Here is a 24,099-nt window from a genome sequence, read left to right on the forward strand (position 1 = left end):
CTGTCCAATTCCTTTAAGCAAAAAATCCAGGGATTCTCAACTTTGCTTATAAAAATTTAATGCAATTTATGGAATCATACGAAAAAGATTTTTGGTAATTTTTTTTGTCTACCCCAACACCTGCCCTTAGACTTCCATTATAAGTGAATAAACAGGTTTTCAATTCTTTTCTCAATACATAGGTTCTGACTGTGGTAAACACGCATACATGATAAAAGATAGACATCGGTGTAAAAAGCGCTGGAGTATTCCTTTAAGAGGATTAAAGCTGTTTTAGGACACTGGACAAGGACAAAGGAGATTTTCAAGGTTTCATCATGTTGTCAGTTTTGATCTCGGCTGTTAATCCATTTTAATCCATAATCCATTATATTCATTTTCCTTGTAAGAACACAGAATGGACAAAGTCAAGATTTAAGACTGTAATCATCTCTTCCGTAACCTTCTGGACTCCTTTGTCAGAATGACACGAAAGGTGAAATCTAAACGGTAGTAGACAGACTTTAGAAGAACAGTGAATATTATGTCTGGCACTGTTCTGGCAGTGACATTAAAGCTAATTAGGTGATCTAGTTGCAAGGTGACCTTGGCCGACTGGCATTATGGTAAACAACAGGAAGAGGGTGGCTGTTTAATATTTAAAAGGATGCGGTCTGAAGGGTTTATGTGCAATAAATACTTGGCTGCAGATTTTGAACGACCTCCACTCAACCCTCTTACTCAGAATGGCGTACTTCAACTTTTATAAGTAAAACAGTGCTAAAAATAATGTGTTTAGGACAAATTTGACATATATTGTATATAAATCCCAGTTAAGTCCCTTTTAGTTCCAAATTGTAGAAAATGTCAGAAATTTAAAGTGGTTGAAATTTGAAAATGATATAATAAATGACTGTATACAGAGAGGAACAGTAATATTATTGTATATTATAGTATATTATGGTTCTTTCCCACTTTCTTTTCCCAAAACCCACCTAATTTGTCTGTGTTTTAAGCTGAACTCAGAAACACAAATGCATATGTATTTTTTCTCTCCTTGCCATGAACCTACAAGAAGTTTTCAACAGCTCACATAAATGTTCATATGCCCGTGTTGTCTCTCTTTTAGATGCACACACATTTATGATATGAATCACTGTAATGCATCCATTCTCCTGCTATCAGTGGCTGAGGGCCTGCTTTCTGCCCCTTATCAGATAAGAAACCAGGGTAGAGCATGATGAAAAGATTTTTTTTGTTTGCTGAAAACATCTGTGGGCAAAGTAATGGCTTATTGTGAGACAGAGATTGCGGGGCTGTGATTTCTCACCTTTTTTTTTGTTTACGTTATCAGTTCAAAGCTATATCCTGATGCGTGCATGGGTAAGCGAAAAAAAAAAGTAGTATTTACTAATAATGCACACATTCTTCTCACCTGCAGAGTGTCAGGAGGGCTGTCAGCGGTGCACAGCAGACCTTCAGCTCGGCTCCGGCACTGTGTGTTTGTGGTGTAAAGGCTCTCGGATGCTGCTGCTGGGAGATCACTGTGTGCAACATTGTCCACCGGGACACTACAAATACCATGGAGCCTGCAAGAGTGAGTTTGGCTGATGCTTTTATCCAAAGTAAGGCAAAATCTAACCAAGCGAAGAGTGGAGCAGATGAGAATTAAATGCCCCAAGAGGCCCTAAAATCCCTTTTAATGTCTCTAGTGAGATTTAAACTCACATTAAGACTTCTGTTCACTGTGCAAACACAGAACTCTGAATTATTGAGATTACACTGCATTACACGAACAGATCCTGGACAGGCACAAACACAGAAACGCTGAACACAGACCATCCCAAACACAGAAGCACTTGTCATAGTGAGGCCTAAACAGCTACTGAGTAGAGCGGAGGGCTTTATTAATCCCTGAGGGGAAGGTTGGTGTCACAGCAGCCACAACATGGGAACAACAGGGAACACTAAGACTTAACAGTTCTCAAGATTTTTTAAATGCACAATACAACTTACAATATAGAAAGACCCATAATCAGTCAGTAATGAGAGAATCTCAAACACAGTAACTCTTGTCCTGCAGAGGCTTATGCCCTGCCTATAGAGTGGCCAAAACACATAACCTTTGCCTACTGAAAAACCTAAATGCATACCGTATTTTTCGGACTATAAGCCGCTACTTTTTTCCCACGTTTTGAACCCCGCGGCTTAAAAAACTAATTCTTTCAATACTTCAAGCCAAAAAACTGAGCAACATAACATTAGACCAATGAAATTTCCGAACGAAAACAAAAAAACGCACCTCACCTGTGTTCTGAGCTGCACGGCATCGGGAGAAAAACTTCCACCGGTGGTGATTTTTTAAACGCACGATGATGCCAAAAGAAAACCTCTCGAGAGAAATTGTTGTGAAAGGAAGGAGGAAGACAGTGAACAATGACTTTCTTGGTCGGCTACTGTTAAGATACGAGCCGTTGTAACGCATTGAGTCTGGGTGAAGGGAGAGCTCGCTAACTCCAGTTGCAACAGAAATTATATAAGCTCAGACAGGTTTCCAAAACTCGTGCTTTTTTATTTTTCTTGGCAGCAGCGTTATGGGTTAGTCAAAGAAACTTAGAAATGAGCATCAGAAAATAATAAGGACATAATCCTCGGTCTTGCAAACACGCAGTAATACCGGAAAAATGTGGCGGCATGCTATTCCCAAAATGCCGCTCTGCTCTTTGTCAAATTCAGTGGGTGTGGCTTATATATGGGTGCGCTTAATAGTCCGGAAATTACGGTAACTCCTGCCTACAGAGAAACCCTTACAACTGTAAGGCCTAAACAGTGTAACGTAACGTAGTCCCTTTGATCCCATGGATATAAATTGAATAATAAGGTATTAGAGCATCTGCCAGTCTGACGTGGGTTTATGTAACATCATAATATAGCTTAAAGGCTTCTAAGCATTAGGCTTAACCCAATGCTAGATAAAACTGAAATATGTTGAGAGAAGTAATTGGAACAATTTATTTCTCAATCAAGACGCAACCTTGAATAAACAGCTGCTGCTTCACGAAACAACATAATCACATAGAGCTGATAACCGGCATTACATCTTTAGCAAACAGCTGCTCTCCTCTCTAACATCCGTGTGCAGATATAAAGAAAAAAGCCCTGAATGTAATAGCCTTGTGTATAGCCTTGCGAAGTTTAAAGGTTTGCGCCGGGTGAATGTTTTGAAAATGTCTTATAAAATTGTCCTACATTCTCCTGTGTACTAAATGAAGTTCTATAAAGAAAACCTCCAAGGTATTAGTTGCCAGGCTGCACCAGGCTTTCAGCTTTGAAAATGTAACTATTGCAGTACATTGAGAACAGAGCAGTGTTGAGTCTCATCACAAGTATTCGTGCTTATTAGCAAAGTCAAGTAGCCCGCATCTGGCTTTACATTTACACTTATTTCTTTGGCAGACACTTTTATCCAAAGGACCATAACAGAATCCAGAGCAGAAACAGAGCTGTTAAAGGAGCTGACAGCATATTATTGCAGCAACACTCAGTTTGTTTCAACTATGAAGAGCCACAGCTAAACCCCAAGGGATTGAGCAACACATGCATGCTGTAAACACCAGCCACAAATCTCTTAGTTAATTATCAGAATTGGCCTGATGTTGTCCTTATTCAGTCAGTCAGTCGCAGCACGACTGCTCAAAAAGATTCCTATCACACAACTATAAATCTATGATAGTCTGGGCTAACATCAGAATTCAATTCTTACATTGATGTAGTGAACCAAAAGGAACATTGCCTATTATATCCGAAGTTTCACCAAACCATATTTCTGCTCATGTTTACAATTTCCAGAATGTCATTCATCCTGTGCGGACTGCAGTGAAGAAGGACCTCTGTTTTGTAGTTCCTGTACGGCCCCTAATGTTCTTGCCCCATCTGGTATGTGCACCTCTCGATGCCCCATTGGATACTACGCTGATGAACGTCAAGTGTGTCAAAGTAAGTGCTTCTGTATCCTTATGAATTATGACACATTTACAATATTGTAATTTATGTAAGCTACAGTACATTACTGCTCTGTGTGTGCATTTTATAGAGTGTGACCGTCAGTGTTGGACTTGTGAGATGGCAGGAGTGTGTACGTCCTGCAGGGACCCGGAGAAGGTTCTACTCTTTGGCGAATGCCAGTACGAGAGCTGTGCTCAGCAGTACTACCTCAACACTACGACACACACCTGCAGGGGTGAGATAACATTACAGAAGCATAGATCATGCTCTATTTGCTGAGGCTTTACTGCATATTACAAATATTAAGTCAAAAGCATTTGCAATCTTATCTGTGTAGTTTAGTGATGAACGATATGTAAACTGCATCAAGCTGTCTTGTATGTGAGGGTCATAAATAGAGAAAAGAGTTTGACTGAGCTTCTCCAAAAGCTATCAGTAGGTGGATGAATAAGAATTTGTATATGGTAGTAGCAGTGGTGAAACATAAAGAAAACTACTACTAATGAACAGAAATGAAATGTCTTTGTTACATCAAGCTCACACTAAAGAATATTATTTATGCAGCCCAATTCTGTGCATGAGCTCTATTCACTCTGGTAAGTGACGTGTCATAGATGACATGGTAGTTTTCCTTTAACCCAGTGGTGGATGAAGTACACGAAGCACGTAGTTGAGTAAAAGTAGAGATACAGTGGGTAAAATATTGCTCAAGTAAAAGTAAAAGCGCTCCCTTTAAACTTTCACTTGAGTAAACAAGTATCTGCCTTTAAAAGTATCCAGTACTATGATTTATTATTGCTATAATGTTCCTCTTTGCTTAATCAACTCAGTTTATGTGAAAAGACTCTAATGCACACCAAACTATTAATAGAATTATATTAACGAGTTAAACACTGATTGATATCTATTACTAGAATTCTCAACCCCAAAACCTTATTTTTTAAAAATTGTTATATAAATATTACCCTAAATGAAGTCAAGTAGGCTTTTATTGTCATTCCAACCATATACAATGCAGCACCCAGTACAACGAAACACTGTCTCCCCAGGACCAAGGTGCTATTTTGTACTAAGTTTAATAAAATATTTAGTTTCAGTGCATCACGCAAGAGAGGCATGCAAATTGGAAATTCAAGCTTCTACTTATAAATAATGTATTCTTTAATAATAAGTATCACTAAACGTGTGCATATTTTGAAAAGTGATGGCAAAACAGTTCCTGAACTGGTTTCCTGTGTGTGTGTGTGTGTGTGTGTGTGTGTGTGTGTGTGTGTGTGTGTGTGTGTGTGTGTGTGTATGTGTGTATGTGTGTGTGAGTGGCGCAGGAGAAAGCATGTCATCTTGTGCAGCATAATGATTGTTTTTTCCCTCTAGATACTTTCTTCCAAATCCATATTCATAACAACTTATTTATGGGAATCTTCTCTACAATAGCCCATTATAGTCACAATATCCTGTGATACTCTAACTGTGTTGTTAAAAGCTAAAACACACATTACAGAGCTGTTTGATTTTGGTGGAAATCTTTGTTGTGTGTGTAATGAGCAAAATAATGTCTGCTCTATCATTATTATACAGCCCTAACTGTTTTGTAAGAATTTTGAGCACTTTTTTTTTTTTTTTTTATGCTGAGCCTTTGATGTGAAAGAAATGACTTAATAAGATTTTCTTCTGTTTGGGATTGTCCAGTTCAAAGTGCGCTGGATGCATTTTAGAGAACAGGGAGGAGAGAGATAAAAAGAGAAATTGATTTAGAGTGTTGTTGTAGAATGTTGAGGAGGAAAAGAGAGAGAGAGAGAGAGAGAGAGAGAGAGAGAGAGACTAAAAGAAACAAACAAAAAAAAATATCTGCTTGAAATGTATACAGATCATTTATATTCATTTGTTAAATTACTGGAGCTTTAACTAGCTAGCATGCAGATTAGCTAGCTTGATGAGTAACTACCTCAAGATTCATCAGATAGAATCTGATTTGAACAGATGAATTCTCTGAACGCAGTTCACGCTGGTTGGAAATGTCTAGACTAGAAAAAAGAGATGTACATATGAAGAGAGAAGGGTGAGACAGTATATAAAATGGATTTCTTTACAACCAATCTGCCATGAAATAGAAGAGTAAATGTGTGCAGGGTGTTTTAGATTTGTTTAACCTGCATGAGAGAGAGAGGTAATGTTTTCCTGGATGGGGATGGATCAGTTCAAAAATCACTGTCAATGCATTTGGTTTGATTTTTGTTTTTTGCCCGGGTGATAAAATGTTTGCTGTTTGGAAGAGAGATTCGATGGGCCTGTCTGAATTGCTGACTTTTTTTCTTAAGCAAAACTGCAAACTGGCAAAGACCAGCACATCTCAGGGTGAAATGGGAAAATCTGAGAAGACTAAACGCTTTATAGATATAATGGATAGTGAAAAAAATAAAATAGAAAATGAGTTTGTCTGTTAAAAACAGAATTTAGCTACAAAGACATCCAATGGATTTTTACCAGCTATGAACCTCTTTTCCTTCTTCTTTTTTTAATGAACTTCCCCTTTTTCTCTGCATTGTATCTTTCTATCCTTCGCTCTCATCCTGGCTGTTTTGGTCTGTGTGTGTCTCAGAGTGTGACTGGAGCTGTAACGCGTGTCGGGGTCCTCTCCGCACTGATTGTCTGCAGTGTATGGAAGGTCACGTCCTGCAGAATGGAGTCTGCGTTCCCTCCTGCTCTCCGGGGTCCTACCAGGATGGCGAGAGATGCCTGAGTAAGTGTCTGACCAGATAATACATTTTTCTATATGGATATAAATTCCACACATTTTCTATCTGAATACATTTTAATTTCACTCTCGGTAGTTATGGACTGAAGACAGCTGAGTCTGTGTGTGTAGATGCCAGGTCCAGTGATCTCAATCTGCCAAGTTTTAATAGCAGTGCTTAATGCCAAATAGAAACTGGGCAATTTCTATTTTTTTATTTTTTTATTTTTTTCTTCAGAGTACAATTGTTTATTGTATTTAATGGCACAAATAGGACTAAAAATTTTAAAGTATTTAGCCAAATAAATGATAACAGATTGAGTTATGCAGGCAGTGGTACAGGTCTCCTGAGTATGTTTATATTGTGCTTTAATGTGTGCATAGCTGGCATTGAAGACTACATCATAAGTATAAACATAACATACCAATATTGGTACATAACATACCAACATAGCATACCAAATATGTCAAAAAAAAATGCATTGTCATATTGTGTTGTGATAATCAGTTTTGCTGCGAGAGGCAAGACAAAAGTGCACAAACTAGATATAAGAATCCAAATAATTAATAAAAAAATGACATTTTGAAGAAAATGATGTATTAAAATATAAAACGACTATTTAATTCCCTAAATCATTCAACATATGTGAAATTGTGACTACATCTGTGGTGTCCTTTGTGTCCATGATAATCCCAAATACATTTGACAGAGCAATGCCTGAACACCCAAAGAAGGTCTCTTCCCTCTTAAGATGTATAGAGATACATACAGTCCTCTTGTCCACACTCTAGATTAGCCTAGGATGAAAAAGTTCTGCTGAATACCATCAAGATGTGTATATTCCTCTTTTTTCTCCTTTTCCCCAGGTTGTGATGATCACTGTAAACAGTGCCAAGGTCCTGGACGATGTCTTCAATGCCATCTCCCTTACGCCTCTTTAGATGGCCAGTGTGTGCTGAACTGCGGCAGCCGCTACATTCTCGACACGGCCAAACAGCAATGTGTCGGTGTGTAATTTACAATTTGAATGAGATTTTTCTATCAAATTCAGTTTTAATCAATTTCCATATTCAGCCCATGATAATGCAGCTGTTGTATTTAATGAGCTGAAGCTAAACAGAATAATTATATTGATTAGATGCTGCAAATATCGTACACTGATTGTAAGGTCTTTTCTTTCAGGCAGAAAAATGTCTTATATATATATATATATATATATATATATATATATATATATATATATATATATATATATATATATATATATATATGTATATCTGTATATCTGTATATATGTATAAAAGATTTATACAGTTTTATAATATATATGACACCTATCTATCTATCTGTCTGTCTGTCTGTCTGTCTGTCTGTCTGTCTGTCTATCTATCTATCTATCTATCTATCTATCTATCTATCTATCTATCTATCTATCTATCTATCTATCTATCTATCTATCTATCTATCTATCTATCTAATTATGATTTTTTTGTCCCTGCCATATTTCCCAGCATGCCCATTTAGTTGTGTGGAGTGTGTGAATGTGGGACAGTGCCGCATTTGTGCTGAGAATATGTTTGTTAAGAATGGACAGTGCACACCTGATTGTGGTCGTGGATACTATGCTGACAGGAAGACCAGAGAATGCCACGGTAATGCTGCACTTTAATAAATTTTTTTAATAATGTAAGTTCAATTGTTTGATTTGCTTCCGTTTAGACTGATTTTTTAACATAGCTAAAAAAAATTTATATCCAAAGCCAAATATTACCCTTAAAAAGTCTTCGACACTGCACAAGTTCTAATATATTTCCTTGATTTATTTGATGTTAGTGAATAAAGCCATGGTTTTGTATGTGCATATTAAATTATAATTAAGTATAATTAAAAAAAGAAACAAAGTCAAGGATTCGGATTTATTGATGCTTGGTAGGCAACTCACAGGCATCATGTTGGAGACCAAACATACAATACAATTGTTCATACCATTAATGTAAATAAATATAAAAGTCTATGAATCAATATTCAATCACTAGAATCTCTAGAAAGATCTCTGTTTTTTCACCCAATCATAAATGATCTTAATAGTCTGTTTTTATATGCTGTAGTTTTAATTGTCTAATCTTTTTATGTGGCTGTATTATTGTGAATATAAATTAAAAACATAATAAAAACTGAACACTTTCAGTCACTGCATTTGTGTGGCTATAGTAGGGGAAAAAAAACTTACTGGTATATCATATAATTCATGGTCATCTGTTATACATATAAACTTTGGGTCTGTGTTTCTTTCTTTCTTTTTTCATTTTCTTTTTTTAAGCCAACACTCATGCTCCATCTCTCCACATCAATGGTTCATTTCTGGTTGCTGTCGGTGGAGTGACCCCTCTGGAGCCTGCGCTCCTGTCAGTCACAGACTCAGACAGCCAATCAGAGAGCCTGCTCCTACAACTGGTACAGCCTCCAAGTAACGGCCAGCTAACAGTACTGGAGCACAGACAAGAGAGAGCTCTGTACAAAGACGACACATTCACCCTCACACAAGTGAAAAACAGAGTTGTGCGCTTTGTCCACACTGAGGCCCAAACCAAGTGAGTGGACGTCTGTCATTGCAGTTTTTACTTTCATTGTGGTCTAGTGTTTAGGATGCGGCGCTCGAACCGGGGCCGCAGCGGTGAGAGCGCCGCATCCTAAACACTCAGCCACTCTTAGTGCCGGTCCCAAGCCCGGATAAATGGGGAGGGTTGCGTTAGGAAGGGCATCCAGCGTAAAAACGTGCCAATTCAAACATGCGGATGATCCGCTGTGCCGCCCCCTAATGGGAGAAACCAAAAGAAAGTTACTTTCATTCAAATGTGTAATATTTAGATTTTGCATTTATTTTGTATGATTATGACATGCAGATATTGTACATGTCAGCTTACATTTACATTAAAGTCATTTAGAAGTGATTTACAGTTGAGCTGAGAGATAAGGGACTTGCTCAGGGACCTTACAGTGGCAGATTGACAATGCTGTGTGTGAGTGCATTTATTTAGATAGAAATGTATGATTTTGTACTGGGTCCCCAATTTAGAGGCAGATGTCAAGCGATGTCTGTGGTTTTTTTTCTTTTTAATTTTTTTATATTCACACACTTAAACACAGTTAGCCTTAAAATTGTATAATATTGAACGATTTATGATTTTTGTTTCAGGGCTGGCCAGTTCACTTTGAGAGCGGCGGATCCACAGCTGTTCTCTCTACCTCAGACTGTTAATTTACAGGCAGTGTCTCAGCAGGTACTTGCCCACACACATACACACACCCTCACTCACACAGACTTACACACTCGAAAAGTTACATAAAATACTTGAGTAAGTAATGGTGGTTTGATTGCGAGAGTTCAGGCAGAAATAAAATATGCATTGCAGCGGTCTGCCTGTGTGTGTGTGTGTGTGTGTGTGTGTGTGTGTGTGTAAGATCCTATTCTGATTGAAAGCCTCTTAAACTTCACATAGTGCTAGCCACAGTAACTCACTGGCATTTTGCAAACGAACAGATTCCCTCTTTCTTTTTCTGACACCTTCCTTCCTGCTATCTGATTACATTTCCTAAAAAATATCACTTGCATCTTGCAGTCTCCCGAGGCCTGGCTATGCATCTGTCTGGCCTCATGTAACCTCACACTCATATACACACATGAAGAAACTCAAGCTCTCTGGACTGGAGGTCACTGCAGGATCAGAGGATTGTAACCCCACAAAATATATTACTACCCCTTCTGAATTGATTATATTTGAACCTCTTCCCAGAGCACTGTGAATCTTTTTTATCATTTCATCTTTTGCTGAGGAAGGAGTTATTGCTTATATTTCGTGAACAAATTCCTGCAGGAAGGGCGGGAGGGAAAGAGAGAATGCTGAAAAAGAAATTGTCCAAATTGTAAAATGTTAATTTTTTTCTACTTTGTCCAATATTTTTCCTGTAAATGAAAGCGTGAAATGAAAACCAGGCAGCGGATGAATAAATGAATTTGTGAATTTAGGTTTTCCATGCATGTATTAAACCGTGGAGAAAATGGCACTGACATTTCCAGTTGAAAATAGCGCATAGAATAATGCTGCACATCATCTGTTTGTTTATATTCATCTATATGTACATATAAATTGATGGAGCAGGGTTGTACTCACACACACACACACACACATGCACAAAAAAACCCATTCCACTTAAATTTTTGTCTGCATACAAATGACATCTGGACATGTTGGCTCCTTCAAGACAGTGGACAAGAATGATTATATAATTAAGAATACATCATTATTTAACAACAAACCTTCCCGCAGTTTTTCCTCTAACATTCTCCTGAGGCCTTTAGTTTTCCTCTCTTTTTAAGAGAAATCATCTTTTGAAAAGAAACTTTTACTTGGGGGAGGTGGCATTCTGTATGCGGGGGTCGTCCATCTCTAGTGGTGGATTAATGAGGTAAATGTCATTCGTAACTGTACTTAAGTAGCTTTTTCACATATCTTTACTTTACTGAAGTGTTTTCATTTTGGGATAATTTTAATATTTATTAAAAGTAAGATATTCGACTTTGAAATGTAGTGAAGTTAGAGAGGTACATTTTGCGAATGATTTATTTGAAGTAGTTGAAAAGAAGGTTTTGGGTTAATGAACATTTCCAATAGATTTTAATCAGTGTTTGACTCATTAATATCATTCTCTTAAATAGATTGGTGTGCTAAAAGTAACATTTGAGTCTTTTCACATTAACTGAGTTGATTAAGCAAAGAGTCATGTGACAAAAATGATAGTTGGTCATAATAGTCATGATAAATCATAATACTTTGGATACTTAAGTACATTTATAGTACATTAGAACATTATTTGAAGGCAAATATATTTGTACTTTTACTCAAGTGAAAGTTTCAAGGGAGCAATATTTGATGGGGTAATATTTTACCAAGTGTATTTCTACTTTTACTCAACTTAATGGTTTGTGTACTTCATCCACCACTGTCGATCTCAGATTTTTGTGAATGTTGTTTCTCAAGAACGTTTGTTTCATGGTATTGTGATCATACCCAGCAGATGACCTTGCTCCATCTCCACTCAGCAGATAATTTTTGGAATCAATCCAAACAGAGTCAAGGTCACAGCAATGTCAGACGCTTCCTTCCTAATTTATGTATATTTTAATGACATACAAATTAATAATGACAATGAGACATTCAGCAATTGAGGCATCGTTCTCAATACTGTTGATGTCAAGATCTACTTGGTAGAATTTTTTTTTCAGTTTCATAATTTTTTGACCTGAAATATACAAACATAATAATACACAGATTAATGGATAATCCCAAACATACATTCAAAAAGTTGGAGAGCATATCGTCAGTTATCATCTCAGTGTCAGAACATTTTCCTGAGTTGAAGCATTGTATGCACTAACTTAGGAAGCTATTATTTAGTAATATCTTGACCTTGCTGAAATTTGTACCAAAAAAACTAGTATAAATTACAGGTGAATGTTATAATTTAAACATACAATATCAGGGCAATATGTGCTTCTATATGTGTATAGGATGTCTTTCTCAGAAGACCCAAAATCTGTTCCAGCCTGGCAGTGTCAAAACACGAGCTCCACAAAGATATGGTTTATATGGGCTGAAGTGAAGGATCTTGAGTGGCCTGCTATAGAGCCCTGACCTCAACCCTATTGAACACCTTTGGTATGAATTGGAACACTTGCTTTAAATTAGTACCTGATTTTACTAACTGAGTGAGCAAATCTCCACAATCACATTGCAAAATCTAGTGAAACATCCTCTCAGAAAATTGGATGTGTTATGAGATATTCCAGAAGTAAATAACAATTTTACACATACACATTTTTTTCATTTAAAACAAATTACACACATCATTAAATTTACTTTCACTTACCTGCCATAATGCAGTTTAGATTCATTTATTAAATCAGTTACACAAAATTAGCTCTATTTTCTCAGTCACAGGATCAGCTATGAAGATTATTCTAATTCAGTGAACATTCAGAGCAGATCTCAGGTGGTGATTAAAAATATCATTATTGCTTTACCCCCTTTTTGTTTGCAGAAAACATTCAATATTCCTCTGTTTCAAAGTTTCACTTTTTATTTTCGCATTGTTTATGCTCTATAAAAAAATATCTAAAGGCGATTTTAATTAGCCACTTATCTACTTTCAGTCTCTAGCTGTGAAATGTGGAATAATTCTGGGTGGTCTTTTGCAGCTCACAGCACAAGCCAGTCAGGAAAAGAGATTAACATGCTTCTCCTTAGAGCAAACCCCATGATTTCTCTTCATCTTATTCTCCTTCTTTCCAAAAGTGAAAATTGTTAATAATGGGCCACAATATCAAAGGAAAGGGGAGAAACCAAGTTGAATTATCTTTACTGTTCTTTCATTTTATAATTGAACATTTTACTCATTCACATACAAAAGAATAACTTCAAAATTCTGCTCACTTGACTATAAACACTGCTTCCCTTCTCTTTTGTCTTTAACTAGTAAGCTGAAAGTTCAGTAGCTAATTTACAGAAAAATTGCAAGTTTACAGACATGACAGCAAATATATATATAATGCTATCACTATTTCTACTATCTACTGTCTTTTGTATTAGCAGTCAGCTATATTATCTTGCTAGCTAACATTTGAGATTAGCAGTAAAGCTGTTAGTTACTTAGCACTACCTGCTTGCTTGTTATAAAAGAGGCACCTATCTACTGTCAGAAAAATAAAGCCAGTGCATTTCTTTTTATACTTCAAGTATGAAAGTATTTCAAGTACTTAAAGTATTTTGAATCTGTGTAGCTTTACTTCAGCTTCAGCACAGTGTTTATCAATGAGTAACAACACTTACAATTGTGTAAATAATTAGTTATGCAGTGAAAAATTATTTCCTTGCAAGTGAAGATGATGTGACTAGATATATAAAAAAATTATCAAATTGTTCTCCTTATGAGAAAAATTGAGATGTTAAATAACAAATGAATTAAAAATTAACATTAATCATATTTTGAAAATATTTTGAAAATTTATTTTTTCCTTTTAGAAATGTGCTGTAAAAGAAAATAAGATATTTTCTAATTTCAAATAAGTAAAATATTCTAAAATGGGATTAATAGTTGTATATTTGATTAAAAAACAAAACATTTTATGGTCTTATATTCAACATATATTTTACATTTGAATTTTGGCTTTTGAATATGTGTGTTGCATACTTGATATTCTGAAACGTTTATTGTATTATTACTTATTAAGAATTACCATCACTTCATCTTAAAAGAGTTTATTCCAAACATTCTCCTTGGAATGGTTCTTAAACTATTTTATGGCTCTTTTTTCCCACAGCCACCTGTAGTGGTTACCAACCAACCCATTTACATTGAGCCCAGTGAAGCGTTCATCCTTACTAGGTCTGTTCTTCACATCGAAGACTATGACAACCCTCAAGACGTTCTCATAATGGTTCTGGAGCCTCCCCAACATGGCCGCCTGACTCGAGTGCATGGAGATGGCCAGGTATCTCGTTTTAAGCTGGAAGAGCTGGTGCGTGAGCAACTACAGTACGTTCACGATGGCTCCAGCGGAGAGCAGGACACACTTCTTCTGCAGATCAACGATGGACACAGCTACCAGAATGTCCTCGTCTATGTCAACATTGCTCAGAGGGTAGGTAATTGTTAATAAAAAAGATTGTTCACAATGTCACATAAAGAAGCAGAGGACAGGTGAAAATGCGGACAGGTTTATGTAAAGTGTTTAGATAAATATATGAAAAAGTGTATAAGTACATTAAGTGACAAAAAAAGCATGTATACGAGGACTGTGGAACAACAACAATCATTAAAAGGCATTTATGGCATTTAGCAGACGCCTTTGTCCAGAGCGACGTACGAACGAGTTTGTATCAATGAATACACTAGATTACAAACAGATAACAAGATAAATCAGCCTATAACTCTGTTGACGAAAAATGGTGTGAAACGTGTCACTATATACAAGTGCTTATTAATAGTAAATGTAATTCAGGCACAGAGATCATATGGTGTGACACATGAGGGTGCAGTTGCTAATGGAAAGTGTAGTCTCCGTTCATAATCCCAAACTTGTTTCCACCATTAAAAAATCTTATTTATAATACGGTATAATACGTCTTTGACAGAAGTGCCAGCATTTACAGTATTGCTGTAGCATCTGCAGTTTTGACTACTCACTTGGAGGTACATGAAAATTTGGCTTTTCTGCTCTTTCAGTTAAAGCAGTGGTCAGACAGTTGGCACTTGGCATAGAGGGAAAGCCATTTCTTTGAAGGGAAAAAGATATATTAAATCCATGATACAGTGATTGACCTGTGAATTCAGTTTGGGTGGGGCTGCTATCTCTGGTCAACAAAGGAACAGGATAGAATGTTGTGCATATCATTTATGCTGTTATCACTCAGCCGTCTCATCTACCAACACACAAAAGGGTTTTTGTGGTAAACGTTTTTTTCTCTTTCTCTCTCTGCCTGCTTTTGGTTGTTACAGAAAGTAACCCAAGACTTTCTAAAAACAATCACACTTACACCGTGTTCAAGCTGTTAGTTTCTCAGGATGGTGTCTAGAATAAAATATCTGCTGTATGATTAACAATATTACATCCCGGAAGGGTTTACTTCACACATGGCGGGAAAATAATATAATATATGGACTTAATTTGAGAAAACTACAATTAAATAGTGGCATATGGGAACATAAGGAACATTGCATATTATAACCCTGCTATGAGGCAGTAATGTAGATATTCTACAGGTCAAGTTCAGATGTTAGCTTAATGAAAGACAGGGATATTATCAAGTATTTATTTAGCCTTTATGTACCCTAATAATATCTTAACAAGTCTTTCTAAAATGCCGCAGCATTTTGTATTGCACTTGAGGTGTCTTCACAAACACAAACACACACACACACACACACACACACACACACACACACACACACACACATATACTCACTTACACATACACAATACTATCATCCTTTATTCAGATGCTGTCAGCTTCCGGAACAAGACCAGACACGTGTCGCCCTCAGCCCCGCTGATGTCTAGACTGATAGGAGCGTTTCCCCATTTTGGTCATGGTCCAAACACCACTGTCTCCTCCTGTCTTTCTTTTCATCCCTTTAGGCTCTAGTGCCTTTCTTCTCCATGCTGACTCATGGATCTCCCTTTATATCTATCAAATTACATCTCACCATATAAAATCTACATAAAACGCCATAGTCTCTTTAAAAAAAATTATATATATATATATATATATATATATATATATATATATACTTTTTCGGGTGTTTATTACCAATGCTTTGAAATACACAATAAAGCATCAGACTATGTAAATAAAATCATGAGAGAGACTGCAGCCATAAAACAACAATGGGCCAGCATTTAGCTGATTGATTGCACCTTTAGCTCAGGATGTGAAGGATTTTACCTATGGAACAAGAGCAGGTGCTTATTCAGTTTGTTCACAATGAATAGGGGAAAAAAGAAAGAAAAGGGGGAAAGTTTTGAATTAAATGCAACTAAAAGGTGGGAAGCTTTTGGGCTTTCTGAAGCAAAGCAGGGTGTTTTGTTGGCTGGTAGCAGTTATTAATCCCTGATTAAGGCCAGGAAGGTCCTTGGAAGACTCTTGAAAGAGTTGAACATTTAATTATTTGTTGATTTGAGCAGAGCACAAATTCTGCCAAGTTCAACACATTACAAATAGTTATTTTCTCCCAATGTTCTCCCTAAATCAGTTTAACCTCTACCACATGCATGAGCTCACAGATGCTCACAATTGTGATTGATGGCAAAATTGCTCCCTAGGCCCCCAAAGGATTAACTTGGGAGTCAGTATTCCAGGCTCCTGGCTATAGGGCAAATTTACTTTTACACTCTCAACCAGGAGATACTACACTATTTTTGGTAAAGTTTGAATACATTTTTTAAAAAGCCTAAGAGCTGTTCTTAGAATCCCTGATCTTCTTGAAAACAGTGCACTGGGTCATGCTTCAACAAAACGACCATGGTATTAGATCCACTCTCAAACACTGCATCATTTTTCATATGATTTGTTTAACTCGGCAAAGGTTTTGAAGTTGTGTGGCAGAGGGAAAAGAGTTGCTTTGGTAGTATTCTAAAGAGTTGAATAGAAAATACTTTATTAAAATATAAAACCAGACTTTAATAGTTCAATAACACGGTCATTAGCTCACCTTTGTGTTTGAGAGCACCATGAGAGATACATGTCTCAAGTTCTCCTGCATGGATACAAATCTTTTTATACATTCCTGTCCTAGTCAACCATTTAATCATTAAATTTTGCTGAAGTGAATCGTTTGGGGTGGGAAAAAGCTTTAAATGGGGAAATGTATTTATAAAGTATTTTTGTTCACTAAGGTAAAATGATGACAATGATTTAAATGATGTAAAATGAAAAACACAAAAAAAAATCTTATTTTTGTTTTTTTTTGTTTTTTTTATAAGATGAGTGATGATTTGGTTATATGTTACACCTGATGCAGTTCATCATAGGCCTGATCAATTTCATAAATTGACCAGGATTGATAGAGCAGGGAGCATCTACAGTAATCGTTTAACTCCTGATCTATTTCTGACTAATAAACTTTATATTTTTTGCCATTTTGGACATATTTTGTGTTTTTTCATGCACAAAGACAACCAAAAAGGTTTGTTTTTCTCCCCTGAAAGTAATAATAATAATAATAATACTAAAAAGCAAATGTAGAGATTTGGAAATTCTCTAATTTGAAAGCAAATGTATGATTATAAACTTGGCACCCACACAAACCGAGAATCTTTCCTGTGTGCAATCTTCTTTCTGGCCCAGTATGAAAATAGCCTTAGACTATAGACTTTCTGATTCATCATTGGCTTCACCTCACATTTTTGTCCCACACTATTTTGGGATTTTTATTATAATGCCAAATATTAATTTATTATTAGTCCACATATCGCACAGTGGTTGACAGATTTTTTTCAGGACACACAGTATCTTTTTCACACCTGAGCCAGTGTGTGTCCGTCTGAGTGTAGTTATGTTAGAAGTGCTGCCAAGGCATTTCCCTTGAGCTTTCATCTCACCATCTTTCTGAGCTTTTGATTATCGTCTAAGCAACGGATCATATCAGAGGTGCTCAGATACTCAGAACAGAGACATGAAGTGATGTCTTACTTATCAGGGTGTAGTGGATGTGAGAGATGATGGGCTGTATTTTTCTATAAGTCTAGTTTATATAGTGAATTTCTTTAAGACTAGCCGGTACAACAAGTGGATTTGTGTAGCATAGCTTTCCTACTTTGAAATCCCACTACTGTTCTCTTTTAAATCTCAACACAAATATTTCTTATTTTTACCTCTTTTTATTTCATTTTTTTACCTGCTTTTCTGTGAAAAGTCTTGCGTGTAAAGAAGGAACTACACAAATAAACGAACCGAGGAATTTGTTTGCGTTATGTTCAATAAAATTGACAGCTTTAAGGTTTAGAAGGTTTAAATGTTTCCTTTTGTTTTAAAGCGTCTGCTAAATGCCATACATGTGAAAGGATTTATATAAAATGAAAGTTCAACAATAGTTCATGCAGTGGAGTTCTGGATCAGTAGAGGTTGACTGAATGTGTGCAGGTCATGTGTATTAGCATTTGGTATTTAGCTGCTTTGAGACAATGTCAATTGTTAAAAGCGCTACACAAATAAATTTAATGGACTCATTCAGCCAACTAACGAGCAACAATAATGTTTTTTTCTCCTATTGATTTTATACATTTATACTATTTACACCATATCATAGAATTTGCTATTGACTGATAATATTCCATAGAATCCAATGCAGTAGTGAAGAATAAGATAGTATATTTACTTTTACTACTATGCTTAAGTAAATTATTAAATATCTGTACATTCATTTCGGGAAACTTTTACTTTACCGCAATTCACACACAAAAAAAAAAAATATATATATATATATATATATATATATATATATATATATATATATATTCCTGATACTTTAAAATAAATTCATAAAATGTGATGAATGATAACCTGTCCATAGCCTCACGGTTCTCACAAAAGAGTTTGTGTGGAGTAACGGTACTTCCACTGTGCAGCTGTAACAGTACAATAATGTCCTTCAAAGTAATGATGTGCAGAAGAATAAAATTGCCTTAATGAATAAAGAATATATTTCTGATAGGATTCTTAAATATTTTTGTACTTTAAGTCAAGTAGAAATATAAAAAGAGTACTTACTTTTGTTACTTTTATTTTTACTGCAATAGTAATTGTTCAGGGGGGGTGAATTTCACATTAGTTGTATTTCATTACAGCATATTTGGTTTGTTTCTGTAGAATGGACTTGCTCCTCACATGCGCTCAATCCCTAAGACCTGGGTGAGAGAAGGTGGAATGGTGCAGCTTTCTAAGAAACACCTCAAGGCTGAGTATAAAGGAGCCAGTGATTCTGAGATCCTCTACACCATCCAGTCAGACAAAGGACAGACACAATATGGTACCACACATCACCTCCGACCTCACCCAACTACAGCCACCTGCCTTCTGAGTTTCTGTAAACTGTTCTGTGTACTTCCCACAAAGAAAGTGTCATTTGCAAGATGTAGCTCAGATTATTCACTTAGTTTTTTTTTTTTATCCAGACAATGGACCTATAATGTGGGCAAATGTTCACATTTATGTTGATTGAGTGGTAATATGAGAAATGCACTTCAGCCTATTGCTGTAACCGGTAAAGTTAAGAGTTAGTGGGAATCTGGAAGTCAATAAGTCATAAGTCATGAATATTAACATTAATATTTAAATATAAGATGTTTTTACTCCAAAGATTTTTAACCTGCAAATTTGCCTTTTTGCTGATTGTTAAAATGATCACATTAAATTGCTTATTTTGTTATTGTTTGAAATTAAGTTTAAACTTGCACTCAACCATATTTAGTCGAGGATGCACTGTGTAAATTATACTTTTCAAAGAGAGCTATCATTTCCCTAGATCATATTGATGCCTTGTATTAGTAACTACACTGTTACTATACAAGATTTATTTTTTTTATTTCCTGATGATGTGTGTGTTTTTAGGTGAGATTGTGTTGGTGTCAATGGCAGCTGATGGTCCAGTAGAAGCCTGGCAGGCTTTTCCAGAGGGCAGAGATACAACACCAACCTCTTCATTTACCCAGCGGGACGTAAATGAAGGCACTGTGTGGTACCGTCACTACGGAAGAGGCACTCAGAGAGACAGCTTTCAGTTTCAGGTTGCTACACACACACACACACACACACACACACACACACACACACAACTGTCTTTATCTTTATGTCCTTATTGTCAAAGTTTCTCATATTAAGTTTAAAGAGTTACATTTGTGCCCAAACCTTGATCTATTTGTTTATGATCATTTAGGTGTAAGTTATGTTGTTAAATAAGTTACATTTATGAATAAGTAATGGTATTTGCAACTTTTTTCCATAATGACGATTATACATAAAGTTTCCAGTGTATTTAAAATCAACAAAAAAATCGGTACTTACTTAAATACTCACCTACAGGAACTATCATGCCCAATGTGTAGTGTTTTTTATATTTTTATATAATATATATATATATATATATATATATATATATATATATATATATATATAATAGTCTTGACCATATGAAAGACTAAAAATGTTCTGTCTGATTAGGAACTGTAGGCTAAAAGTAACAATGGGCAAATTTTCAAAACTGTTTGTTTGTCTTAATTAAAGCCTTAATTAAAATCTTAGCTGTTAGCAACACTTTTCATATATTAATTATACATTTTAGAGTGTAAATCTACCTTTTTTTTTCAGTTGCTATCTGACTCATCCATGTGAAGAGATTATATTTGATTGTATTCGAAAGTCTAGAGGCCCAAATGTTTTGTATATTCATAAAATGAATTCATTCATAAAGAAGAACGTTATGTCTCATCACTTCTTAACTATATTTTCTCTTCTTTTCTAATTTTCTAATTTGGAGTTCACTCTGTTCCAGCCTTCAAATTTCTCACTTTTTCTTGAAGCTCTCTCTCGCTACACAATAGTGTGTCCCATATGACCCAATTTAATATTAAATCCAATTTTTTTTTCACCCAATAAATACCCTTGAGAAGTACCTAAAATAGTAGCTGTTCTTGGATCAATTTTTTCCTAAGATTTAACTTATCACCCTTTTTTAAAGGATGTGTTCTTGCAAGAAAAATGATGAACACAGCAGTTTAAAATTGTACGTGGATAAAATGCTTCATTAAATATTTGATGTGTCGGAACAAGACCGAAGCGGTTTCTAACTGAAATGATCATGCCTCTGAGTCTGAATGAAGATAAATGTAGTGATGTGGGAATGACTATCATTATGTGGAATGAGATTCTTGAGAAATGTGTTAATTAATTCAAGCTGCTTTTTTTTACATTCTGCACGTTGTGGAATTGAGATTAAAAACGCTTTATAAAGCATCTATGAATGAACTAACTGAATGAAGAGTATTGACACAGGTATTGTATGTGAACGAACTGAATCACATACGCCATGTTTTTCTCTTAAATATGATGTTGCAGGTGTCTGCTGAGGCTTTTCCAGACACACTCAGTGATGCTCAGACCTTCACGATCGGAGTGATGCCTCAGAATCCAGGGTTCCCTCAGCTCACGCCTGGAGCAGATCTCCAGATCAATGTAATAGACACATCGTAGAGCACATAATCTTGGGTTTAGTTTCACTGAGTGTAAAAGTTTGCATCCCCAATGGCTTTTGGAAATAAAGGGTAGCTGTAATTTACTTTACAATTTGTCTAAATGGACCAATACCTGCTTATAGAATCTGATAGAAAGGAGGCAAAGGATGAAAATGAAAGTTACCAAGAAACACTGATGTTGCCTTCTAAAAACTTTTATTATATAACATTTAGATTTAAAAAAAACTGATTGCTTTCTCAGCTTTTTTAAATATTGAAATTTGATTTATTTATTTATTTATTTTAGGAACATCTTAAAAACATAATTTTCTTCATTATGTCCTGAGGGGATTCAGATTTTTGTGCTGTACTGTGTTTTTAATATTTTTAAGTCATAAAAGGTTAGTTTGAATACATACATTTACCATCTACTCTCAAGAACTAAAGGTATAGAATTTCATGACATTTTTCCAACATCATTCTTCACTGATATACTGTATGTCAAAGGTGTTTGATATTATTTTCCTGAATTCGTTATGGAAAGGTTAATAGACTACAACAAATTTAAGATTGAATAAATTGTGCCAATATCAGGTATTAGACTATTCAATTTGTTTGAATGATACATTTGTTGCCATTTGGATCAAATACATAGTGACTAATCAGATTTAAAAAATATTTTGACACAAGTATAAGTAAAAAATGCGTTTGTCTCTGTTTAATCCATTGTATAAGATGAATATTCTCAAATTAAATAAATAATTAGAGTAATTACTTTAGAACTTTTCATGAATAAAATGCTTCTTGGTATTGGAGTCAGACTTTAAAACCAGTTTGGACTAGACTATATTAAATCCAATATTCATTTTGGTTCAGGTGTTTTATATGTGCCAGGCATTGTGTGTGTTCTCCTGCCTGCTTTTTAGATGTGTAATCAATCTGATTTAATCTCAGAGATCTCCAGACATCATGTGGGTGATTTTTTTTGTTATTGATGGATGTTCTGTATGTGTGTTTGTGTGTGTTTGCATGTGTGTGTGTGTTTGTGTGTATGTGTATGCACACATTTTCAGGCACTGGAAGATCGTGTTACCCTGATAACACCCTCCGCTTTATCCTTCACTGATTCAGAGACGCCAAGCAACAAGTTGATTTACAACATCACCAAGCTGCTACCTCCAGGCCATGGTAACCTGAACCTCTGTTATAGCATAATATGATTCACACCAATAACTCTGACAAACACCATGCCAACTAGCTGTGAAAGGACATTTGAGAGATTACAATAAGTGAGAAATTCAAGAGGTTATTTTCTGCACATGTTTTACACTGAAATTGGTGTTTGAGTTCTTTCAACTAGAGTTCATTTAGTTTCTTTTTGGCTGCAAAGCTGAAGCATAATCTTCAGTTGTTTTTTTTTCATTGAGTTGTAAGAAGTTCCCTATATGTGCTTTTGGAACTGTGGATAACTCTGGTCATTCATTAACCCTTAATCCCCCAGGACCTGTTTGTAGGTCTACATGACATTCCTTACTCTCAAAAGTACATAACTTTCTTATTTGTCACTGTAGTTACTGCCTAATAGGTTTTGAAATCAATAACCTGAAATAACCTGTGGAGGTGGTAGCTCAATGGTTAAGGCTTTGCGTTACTGATTGGAAGCCCAGATATCCCCAAGCTTCCACTCTTGGGGCTCCTGAGCACAGCCCTTAACCCTCAGTGCTCCAGGTGTGCTGTATCATGGCTGACCCTGCGCTTTGACCCCAGCACCTAACATCACTGGAATATTCACTGTGCTGTAAAGTGCATGACAATTATAATGCATATTTCTTTCTTTATTTATTTCAAAAGGTTTGCTGGTTTCCTGTATTGTCAGGAAAATATAAAAATATACAAAGTGCAAAGTGAAACAAAAATGAACACATACAAATATACATACAATGACAGTTTCTCTCAGATGGATTGAAAAGTATTGGACAGCTACCTTTTTTCTTATGGTGATTCAGCATCTCATTGCTCTGGAGATCCATTAAGAATGCTGTTTGTTTGTTTCAGGTACTTTGGAGCATGCTGACAGGCCGTACAGTCATCTTCGCTTTTTTACTCAGGCTGATGTAGACACTGGAAAAATCATCTACAGACCACCACAGGCACCGTCTCATATGCAGGAGCTTTACCAGTACTCCTTTACTGGTAGGTAACTGGAAATATTTCAGAGACTTATAACTTAGCTTTTGAATGCTGTTTTGGTTCATATAAGTGTTAGACATGGTAGATTAAAAATATTGTTGTAAATTATTGTTGGTGTACCTGCAGTAGTAGGAGGAGGAAGAGTAGTAATATTTACAGTAGTAGCAGTACTTGTAGTAGTCTTAAAAGTACTGTTAGTGAAACTATTATTATTGTTATTATTATTATATTATTATTGCTGTTGCTGTTATCATTATCATTAGTAAAAGTAATAGTTGTTTATGATGTATTAGTAGTATAGTAGTAGCACTGATAGCAATAGTAGTGGTCTTAGTACTAGGATTATTATTGGTTGTAGTAGTAGAAATAATAATAGTGCTAATAATTATTATTAGTATAATTATA

General features: G+C 35.7%; 1 protein-coding gene across 1 annotated transcript in view; it reads left to right on the forward strand.

The window, feature by feature from the left end:
* Window positions 1–24,099, forward strand: part of fras1 (Fraser extracellular matrix complex subunit 1) — a 119,067-nt gene that overhangs the window by 63,469 nt on the left and 31,499 nt on the right. The window contains exons 21-34 of the mRNA XM_046842250.1: window positions 1,421–1,576; window positions 3,829–3,975; window positions 4,073–4,219; window positions 6,584–6,724; window positions 7,586–7,726; window positions 8,231–8,371; window positions 9,040–9,310; window positions 9,916–10,000; window positions 14,098–14,418; window positions 19,145–19,304; window positions 19,886–20,061; window positions 21,389–21,505; window positions 22,578–22,692; window positions 23,560–23,697. Of these exons, the coding sequence (XP_046698206.1) occupies window positions 1,421–1,576; window positions 3,829–3,975; window positions 4,073–4,219; window positions 6,584–6,724; window positions 7,586–7,726; window positions 8,231–8,371; window positions 9,040–9,310; window positions 9,916–10,000; window positions 14,098–14,418; window positions 19,145–19,304; window positions 19,886–20,061; window positions 21,389–21,505; window positions 22,578–22,692; window positions 23,560–23,697 (2,256 nt within the window). The remainder of the gene's footprint in view (window positions 1–1,420; window positions 1,577–3,828; window positions 3,976–4,072; window positions 4,220–6,583; window positions 6,725–7,585; window positions 7,727–8,230; window positions 8,372–9,039; window positions 9,311–9,915; window positions 10,001–14,097; window positions 14,419–19,144; window positions 19,305–19,885; window positions 20,062–21,388; window positions 21,506–22,577; window positions 22,693–23,559; window positions 23,698–24,099) is intronic.

The sequence above is a fragment of the Silurus meridionalis genome, chromosome 27, assembly GCF_014805685.1.
Source record: "Silurus meridionalis isolate SWU-2019-XX chromosome 27, ASM1480568v1, whole genome shotgun sequence".
Classification (NCBI taxonomy): domain Eukaryota; kingdom Metazoa; phylum Chordata; class Actinopteri; order Siluriformes; family Siluridae; genus Silurus; species Silurus meridionalis.